The sequence below is a fragment of the Odontomachus brunneus genome, unplaced genomic scaffold (assembly GCF_010583005.1).
Source record: "Odontomachus brunneus isolate Ranch 3 - 2012 unplaced genomic scaffold, Obru_v1 Obru_scaffold_082, whole genome shotgun sequence".
In the NCBI taxonomy this organism is placed as follows: domain Eukaryota; kingdom Metazoa; phylum Arthropoda; class Insecta; order Hymenoptera; family Formicidae; genus Odontomachus; species Odontomachus brunneus.
Window position 1 is genome coordinate 1,294,906 of NW_022639532.1, and position 9,430 is coordinate 1,304,335.

At 35.4% G+C, this 9,430-nt stretch overlaps 2 protein-coding genes across 7 annotated transcripts in view; one reads left to right on the top strand and one right to left on the bottom strand.

Moving 5' to 3' along the window:
* LOC116847693 (short-chain dehydrogenase/reductase family 16C member 6-like) overlaps nt 1-2,373 on the bottom strand; it is a 2,827-nt gene extending 454 nt beyond the window's left edge. The window contains exons 1-7 of one of the 6 annotated variants that reach the window (XM_032822967.1): nt 1,971-2,107; nt 1,656-1,765; nt 1,134-1,308; nt 886-1,062; nt 647-796; nt 316-572; nt 68-193 (exon numbers count right to left, since the gene is read on the bottom strand). In XM_032822967.1, the coding sequence (XP_032678858.1) occupies nt 68-193; nt 316-572; nt 647-796; nt 886-1,062; nt 1,134-1,308; nt 1,656-1,672 (902 nt within the window). In that variant the 5' untranslated portion in view covers nt 1,673-1,765; nt 1,971-2,107. Of the gene's footprint in view, nt 1-67; nt 194-315; nt 573-646; nt 797-885; nt 1,063-1,133; nt 1,309-1,607; nt 1,858-1,970 lie in introns of those variants that run through there. The other 5 variants (XM_032822965.1, XM_032822970.1, XM_032822966.1 and 2 more) reach the window with 5 other exon arrangements.
* LOC116847695 lies at nt 2,211-3,345 on the top strand. Its single transcript, XM_032822971.1, has 4 exons — nt 2,211-2,355; nt 2,839-2,925; nt 3,067-3,154; nt 3,275-3,345. The coding sequence occupies exons 1-3, from the start codon at nt 2,257-2,259 to the stop codon at nt 3,091-3,093; spliced, it is 213 nt and encodes a 70-aa protein (XP_032678862.1). The 5' UTR covers nt 2,211-2,256; the 3' UTR covers nt 3,094-3,154; nt 3,275-3,345.
* Nucleotides 3,346-9,430: the final 6,085 nt, after the last annotated feature.

Sequence of the window (9,430 nt, forward strand, 5' to 3'; positions counted from 1 at the left end):
ATATATATATATATATATATATATATATATATATATATATATAATTACATAAGAATAATAGAAATACCTAAGTATATGTCCAAGATAAAGTAAATATCCTGGCACGCTACATTCTGCGTAATTCCGGCGGACGCCATTTAAAATTTGTCTAGCAGCTTCTGCAGCAGATATTGTACCAAAATAACTTGGCAATCTGTAAAAAATATTTTAAGCATTTACAGATTAAGAGAATACACACAACTTATGTACACAACAATATTAGTGAAAGGAAAAGTTTTTTTAAATTTAATGTATATGGTTGAGAATATGTTATACCTAAAACGTATATCTTTGACTACTTCTGTTCCAATGATGAATGGATAAATATGGATTAATGTAACAACGATATTTTTATATAAATGCCTTAAATCCATAAGCAAGGATTCAGCTAATCCTTGAACTGCAAATTGTGCAGTCGATAATGGGATTCTACTCCTACCACTGGCTCCACTGGAAAGTCCAGCCACAGAAGATAAAATTGTAATGTGTCCTCTACCAGCACGTTGCATACATGGCAAAACTGCATCTAATAACTATAAAAGTAATATTATTTGTACTTAGATCACAAAAGTTTATGCTTTATAACATTTATTAAAATAATTCTTACCCAAAAATAACTAATGACAGATAAGTCCATAGTAGCACTTATACCTAGCGGTTCCTCTATCAATGCACGTGGACTAGGCAATCCACAGCAATGAAAGAGCATTGTAATATCTCCTAATTGGTCTTTAATAAGATTTACTGTATCAATAACCTATTCAATTTTGATTAGTGCAGGTATATATATATCATTGTGGTCTAGAAATAGAAACACAATTGAGTATAAGTAAATAATATAGGTACCGCATTATTGTTCCTCACATCACATTGGTATCTTTTGCATTTCCCATGTAACTGTAGGGCACGTTGTACAGTAGCATTGCAACTATCAACATTAATATCCACACAAGCAACTGTGACACCAAGTTGACACAAATGTAAAGCGAGTTCCCTACCTACTCCACTTCCTGCACCTACAACCTAAATTATAAATTATATTTGTTATAAGTTCCACGATTTCTGTAATAAATAACAAACAATTGGAATATTACCATAGCAACTTCACCATAGAGATTTTTCAGCGGCTTTGGTCTAAAAATTCTATAAATTGAAGTCAAGATTATGTAGCATATTTTGATAAAGAGCATCACGAGATCCATCGTTAGGACGAACACGGAATATATTCTCAACAACATCTTCGGTAACTGAGTATTCTTCAATGTTTCTCTATAGAAGCAAATGTAAAACACATAAAACGTTTTCGCATCACACGATTACTTAAGAAGCAGAGAAAATGATTTCATGAAAAAAACAAAAGCATTGTAACACAGGCTATTTTTTACGTATCATCTTCAGAATTATCCATTACATCTAACGAGATAAACGTTGCGAATATCGCAGAAAGAGTTTTTAAATGAAGCGTGCATCGACGACATGTATCTTAATATCAAGCGAAGTTAAAATCGTTACTTATCGATAACGTATCATGCTATCAGCCAGAACATTATCAAATTCTTCATTATTACCAAAATTTCAATTGAATCGATGACACTGACGACAACGAACGTACTTACGATTTGAACAGAGTCATTTGTACACGCAATATGAAATATGTTTCTATTATATACACTGTTTGCTTAGAATCTATCTTCTTTCTGTTCTCTTCTCATTTACCCTCCAATATCTAAATACACATTTATTTTACTTTTAATGCTTTTAAAAAATATTATTAAATGTCTGTTTTTTTACAGTTGTACTAAGTTAATTTCGTGTATCCAAAATATAGAATAGTTATATATTTAAAGTTTAATAGAAGAGAATGGTAAAGAAGTACAGAGAGTGTAGCTAAAAGAAACAGTTTTATACTGTAGGTTTGGTTATATAATTACATCTATTATAATATTTATTCTTTTGATTGTGCAACTTTCCTCGTTCTCTCTCCATTGCGCCAAATCTCATATATATGCAACCATCTCATTTTAAATACGGAAAGTGAGTATAACTGTACGATTAAAAAGGACAGATGTATATATATTTATGAACATAAAGGTTATGTATATTACGCTTGCGCACATTTGAGACTGCACCTATTTCTCACCATTTCTCACTACGAAAAGGAATGTTGTGCAAGTAATCATCAACTACATTAGCGACTTTACGGAGAATTCGATAAAAATGTGGTACGAAATAATTCCATCGTTGTTAATAATAGGTATGGTACCTGTTGTACCTCAACTGTTTGCCAGTTTAGTCAACAATTATTTTTTGGGAAATGTAAGTATCCGACTTTCATCATAACCTAGTCTAGTCTAACTTTTCCTTCAATTTTCGAGGATTAGAGTTTGGAAAAGATTAAAAAAAGATATTAGAAGAAAAGAGAACAGTGTATCAAATGGTCATAAATATCCTCAGGAAAAGCTAAAAGCACGATGACGTAATCACCAAACAAGAACGAAAAGGTTCCTTCAATTTTCAATGATTAATTCTTTCTTCATAATGGTTTAATGTTTTTATTATAAAATTATACGTATGAACATTCTGTAACTCGACTTACAAGCAATTATATAAATTGTTGGAAGTTCAATTTTACTACTGATGTTTGTTCTTATGCTTGATATTATTAGTAAGATTTAAGAGAAATTATTTAGAAAAGAAATATATATATATATATATATATATATATATATATATATATATATATATATTGATTTTTCTATGTAAAATTCTGCTATTATTTTCTTAACTTTCTTTTTACAGTCAATGCGTAGAGACATGAGAGACATATGGGATCGCCATATGTTTACACGAGATAGTCGTATAGATGGAGCACCATGGAAAAATAGGGTAATTTATCAAAACATATAAGAATTTATGTATATAATATTTAGAAAGTATAACTTATCTCATATGTTCTGCTTATGTCATCAATACAAAAGAATTTGCATATATATAAGTATTGTTCACTTATTATGTATGTTTTTATAGGGACTACAGAATATTCCTGATGACTAAGAGTACAAATATAAAATAATACATCGCAGTATATGGTACATTATGCAGATACAGATTAATGGTAGATATGGAATATGTATAAGTTATCATCTTGTATTTATATAAAACAATTGAAATATATATTACATGTATGTAAATATGTATACATGATACTTAACATTAAAATATGTTTTATTTTCAGTCTTTTACTTTTGAGAATATCAGACTATAATTATGGGTTCTATAGGTGCTAGCAATTAATTCCTTATTAACGAAAAACGAGTAGTCTCGAATTAACTAATAATTCCTGTATATATAGCTATATGATACTGTATTGTACGCTTATCATATGATACTAGAACATTAATGTTTGCAAAAGTGAAAAGTAAATTTAATGTATTTTCTGTCATATATATATATAAATAATAGTTATTACGTATTTTTATATTTCCATCATGTTCTTGTATCGAGTATGTGTACTTACTAATTTAACACTTGCTAACTTTTACTTACTAATTTAACACTTGCCAAAAATATTATGTTTTTTATATAACAAAAGTGCATTTTACAAAAAACAACATATAACGTAATTGTTTTTAGATTTTGCTAATAAATTACGGCGAATCAATTAACCAAATTATAAAATTATATTTGCAACGAATCGTAATTCACAATGGAGTAGATTTGCCTTTTAAGATAGGGAAAGTTGCGGACGATGATAACGTTACCTTTATCCTAGGGTCTCGAGTTGAGTTAGGTTAGGTTAGGTTATGCTACTTGCCTAAGCGTTTTGTGAATAGTTTCATATGTGTGCGTCGTATGTATGCGTACAAATGTGTGCGCTATTGATAAGATAAATGGTAGTTCCGTGTGGAAATTTTGCTTCTTGAGATAGTCGGTATTTCCAAAGAACATGTAATTAGCATTATTGTCGTAATGTAGTACCTTAAACACATATCGAGTTAACATACGTACAGTTTAGGGCTTTAGGTAAATAAACGGGGTATCTCTCCTGCGTATTTAGGACGAAGCCTGAATCAAGCACTTGACAGGCTTCACCGAGATGTTTGAGAGATGCTAACGCGTAATTAATATTGACTCGCGTCGGAATATCATGTTTACACGATATTCTCGATGCGATACGTTCATATTTATTCGTTGCAAATGCAAACGTTTGATATACATCCATATTTACGCCGCTTTAACAGTGCACTTGTACAGCAATATTTCGTGTCTGGCAATTTTCGTTCAATGAGTTATAGCTCACACAGTCGTGTGCTATTTACAGATCATGATTTACGATCCCGAAGCGAATAAGAAGCGAGAATGAAGGTTCGAGAAATTGTAGAGGAAAATGGTTTTTCAATTTTATAAAAGCATAATGTATACCAAGAGTTTCTCGTTTTAAATAATCGTGTTAACAGAGAATTAACATATTATCATAGTATCATTGACATAGTATCATTAACATATTAAGCTTTCATTGGCGGACAATCAAGTGTATTAATTTTTGTCGAGAACCTGTCATTTCAAGAATGACAGGCGATTTTGAGATTTCCCGTTTTAACTCGTGGGCCGTCAGAGTTACTTTTAAATTAATTAAGAGTTAATTTCCTCGTGATAGCAATGTTAGTACTTATACGACAGTTTTAAAATGTACGTTTAAAAAATCTTGCTTCAAGAATCGCGTGAAGCAAACGTGTGCCAAGGAAAAACCTTTCAACTTACTGATATTTAGACCACGTGGAGAAGTCTTGTGGGAGGGACGTTCTTACCTTAGACGTGACATCGCGATAGCTTTGCGTTGTAAATATGTATGGAAGCGAACTTAATAGAAAAGTGGATGTCGTAGTAAATGTATCAGTGAAAGTGACGTATCCCTCGGTATTCATTATTTGAGCAACAAGTGTGTCAGTGGAGAGATTCAAGCTAGCCACGTTACTTCGTTGCGATAAACTTTGACACGAGGTCTATGGACCGACGCGGAATAATCGTCGACAGGAATAAAAGAGTTGCATACGTTAAAGTAGATAACATTAAAAAATGCGCTTTCGACAGACTTAATCATTTGCGAGTTCGTTCAAAATCACAAATGTATGTAGACGCAATCGTCATTTACGATACGACGATCGCGGTCGACCGAGATTTAAAACAGCGGAGCCTATCCGTAAGGAAACTCTCGCAGAACCGGCCGCGCTGGGTGACGAATTAAAAAATTAATGACATTTTCCCAAAGTAACCGTTGTCGCGTATTGTCTTGGGTACGCTTACGCGAAATGAAAATTCTTGGTTCGCAAGACTGTCGGGTAGGGAAGCAACCGGCAGCGGAGGGTATCCCCCGTCAGGGAATTCTTCTTTCTCCACGCGCGTAGTAAAGCGCGTTTCGCTATTCATTTTCTCGGCACGTTCGATAGGCGCGGAGGGCGGCGAAACATTCGCCGAAATTTTCACCGCTTCAGGTAAAACTCTCGCGCGGCGAGGGAACTAAAGTTTCAGATACGCGGAATGGGTAAGCCTAAGGCTGATATTACATGCGTCGTACGACAAGTATTGTCGAACGTGTCGATTGACTGATGGATAGAATTCTCCTAAAGTCCTTAACTTTTTTTTCCCTAGAAATTCACTATTCGACAGCCAATTAGAGCGACCGACAAGTTTGTCGTATGACACATGTAATATTAGCCTAATAAGTTAGCCTTTGTTGTCGTCGCGATGCCCCAAAGACCACAGGAATGCACGGATCGACCGGGTATGGGGATGACTTTTTCTGAACAAAAGAAAAAGAGATTTCAACGCCTCTCACACCATACAATGTTTCGGTGCAATTTCTACCACGCGGTTTCATTTCCATCTGTCCGTGTATCAGCACGCGGAATAATCGGCGATATTTAAGCCGGCTAATCGGTCGGTGTTAATTAACACAAATCCACGAATTTACGATCGATCGACTCGAAAAGCGATAATTGCGCAGTGTTTTTCGATGCGCTTACGTCGCAAACAATATCTGCATTGTCGCTCTCGACGGGTATTTAATCGAGATTGACATTGGACGATTGTGCGAACGGGAACGAGCGCTGTAATAGTACGCGAGCCTCAAGACACTACAGAAAGAAATCAATTACGTCTTGCAATTACAAAGAGTATCGCACCCTCGAATCGACCTTCTCGAACTCGTTATTGGCTCGTAAAAGGCTTCCAAAAAACATTAAAGTCAGCAGGGAACTGGCAAAGCCAACAACGTACCCATCCCCGAAAGAATGTATTATTCATGCCTCTGTGCGAAGTCCTCTAAGGAAAGTCCCCGCGGAAACGTTCTCGTTTCGACTCGTCATACAGTCGAGAATTTATGATCTCTCAACAAGTATCCAAAAGCGCGTCACAAAAGTACGATCACGATATCAATGTCTTTGAAGTAGTGCTCGCACTAATGTCTGATATTTTCAATTGAGTCAATTTGCAAACAGATCAATTCCACGCATCATCGTCAGAAACAAAGGAAAAATCGATTCTGCTAATTCTTTGCGCGAAGTGGAGTCCGATTATTAGTATCGATTATTTACGATGTTCTCGTCCATATAACTCGCCATACGAATGCCTCTGCAGTATCAGTACAGTCTCTATGTGTTTCGTAATCTTGCTCGGTTATTATTAACGACATAATAAAATATGATGACTTACACGCGGCGTCTGTGGCTTTCGGCAACAATGCGCGACTCGTAGGAAAAGCGTAAGCTGTAAATCCTGCTTCCGCCTCCTGTACTCTATAAATCACGAGAGAATGCACAATACCTGAGTAAAATCGACGGAACGTCCCATGCGTTGCAACATTAATCTCAGACTACGATAAAGCGACATCACCTCGCGTCTTCGCGATTTTCGCGAGAGAGCTCGCAAGCGCGAATTTTTCGGAAATCGCGATTCAGTCTCGAGAGTGCCGGCGTCTCGATCAACGTTACGTTATTTCTGCCTTGGGAAATGGAACTTATCGATTCCTGCGTTCATCTGCCTACCTGAACGAGCGACGACGTCGTCGAATAATCACGTCTCTCCCTCTCTCTCTCTCTCTCTCTCTCTATTGCGTTACAAAATCTATAAGCGACGACAGACGTCGTTGTGTTAATCTTTTGCGGTCTGAATTATATGCATCGCCTGGAGCAGAGCAGCCGGTTCGTATTCACTCGGCCATCTTTTTCGATGTTGCGTAATCTCTGTTTATCGTAGCAATTCTGTACATTTTCCGAACACGATAACCTACTTACAACAATGCATTAATATTTATTAATATATTCATGTAAAAAGGGAGAGAAATAATAATCTTGGCGTTGCTCATAATTTAGCGCGTCTACAAATTGTTGTAAAATTCGCTCGATCCTTTTGTCTTCGAGAATAAATTTTCAAGAGATTTTCACGCTAATTTTACGTAAACTCCATCTCAGTTATGGCCGAGAAATATTAATATACTTTCGCTATATTGAAATAGAAGAAGCATTTCAGTATCATAGCATTATTTGTACGCCTCGTTAGTAGTTAGGTAAACCAACCGTCTCTTTTGATCGTTACTGTAGTTTGGAGGTTTATTACTTGTCGCTTTATCTCCGCCGAAACCTCGGTGTGAAGTGCCTTCATTGTCAATTCCAATTCGAGAAAATCGTGGAAACCCCGGTATGCTCACGTACACCGTGCAAAGTTGCTCGACCTGCTTCTCAAACTTAGCGGCCAGCTTTTGCACTCGCCGTTTCCAACGCAAACGAACTCTGGTCCTTTTAGGCTACTGTTCAAACGATTCTACCTAGCTCACGCGGACGACAAAATTAACGGGAATGGTTGCGAAAAAACATGCAATTTTAAATTCCCACATTTAACCGTTCTGTGCCAACATTTGACCGTTCTGAATGTTTGCGAGAGTAACACTCGTCTCTGTTGGTCTCTACATTTCACTTTGCCAGGGTACATTTGAGAATTTCCTCGGAATTTATCCATGAGGTCATTCGTTTCAGCGACTTTTTTCCATCTGCGAGCGATCGCAGATCGCCTTTTTGTCCTCAACGGCGCTGTAAATCGTTAAAAACGTTAAAAAGTAGTCCTTTGTAAATCAAGATCTGTTGGAAGTGCAATCAGTACATACAGTGCAAAGATTAGCAAAAAAAAATATTTTTCAAATAAATTTAAGAATGATATTCAGCATGCGAAAATCCCTATGTGAAATTTCGCTGTTAAAACTCCCGACTAGGGAAATGATATTAAGATTAATGACAATATAAACTGCCTTTGAAGTAAATATTTTTCTTTCGAGGGACATGTGATACGAAACAGAGAGAATCGGCTAATTCACGTGGATATATCTACGTTGTTCGATTAAAGTTGAGTATTTTTTGTAAGCACGACCAATTTCCAGTTTGCGAACATGGATCTACATCCGCGAGATGGCTAGTGCCATCTCTGAAATCCACTTTCACGGATAAATGAAAACTTGCTGAACTTACATCTCATGCCACTTTGCATACATCTGAAAAGTTTCATGGAAATTAAAATTTCTCCGACAGCCAGTTCTACCGCGAAATTTCAATTGGCTCGCCGGAAACGCAGTTTCGGCTCTCGCGCTTTAATTAATGCGGCGAATCAAGATCGTATTATTAATGGATACCTCTTTACATAGAGCGCTTTTAAATTATCGTATTGTTAGATGATGTATAGCGTATTATTATCCGTTATGAATATCACGGAAGATTTATGAAAACATTCCTATACAATTAGTCGCTACGTTACGTACGTAACAGACATTATCATTGTGGAAGTAATCTATATTCTGCGATTAATACTAACGATAATTTGACAGTGTTAACAGTTGCAAAAAGATAAAAAAAGTAACATGCAGATACATTTTTATTTGATTGATTTAACATGTAAGACATAAACGAGTGTGTCTAATGGGATTTTATCAAAAGAAAAATCAGTCTCAATCCTATCGAGGTATTTGACAAGATGAATTGTATAATAATCACTTACAGCGAACATCAAATTCTAAGGAGACTTGTGTTAAAAGAAATTTCGACCTCCTATGATTTAATTTCACTATCGAATAATATATACTGAGGGAAAAATACTTGAAAATTTTATTTATTAAAATTATATTTATTATATTTTTTAAAATTTTTTTATTTTAGCGATGTAAAGTTTATTCACTTTATATCTCACAAATAAATGTTCAAGTATTTTTCTCAGTGTATCGTATACATACCTCTTTCTAATAATCTGATTTTTTTGCAGCAAAATAAAGAAAAATTCCTAATATAAATCCAGTCCTCTTCCTCTCTCTCTCTCTCTCTCTCTCTCTCTCTCTCTCTCTCTCTCTCTCTCT

Excerpts from the sequence above, each read along its gene's own strand:
- LOC116847695 (XM_032822971.1), top strand. The coding sequence starts at position 2,257 with ATGTGGTACGAAATAATTCCATCGTTGTTAATAATAGGTATGGTACCT. Across the intron at positions 2,356-2,838 it reads ACAATTATTTTTTGGGAAAT|TCAATGCGTAGAGACATGAG; the intron begins GTAAGTATCCGA and ends TTCTTTTTACAG. Across the intron at positions 2,926-3,066 it reads GAGCACCATGGAAAAATAGG|GGACTACAGAATATTCCTGA; the intron begins GTAATTTATCAA and ends ATGTTTTTATAG.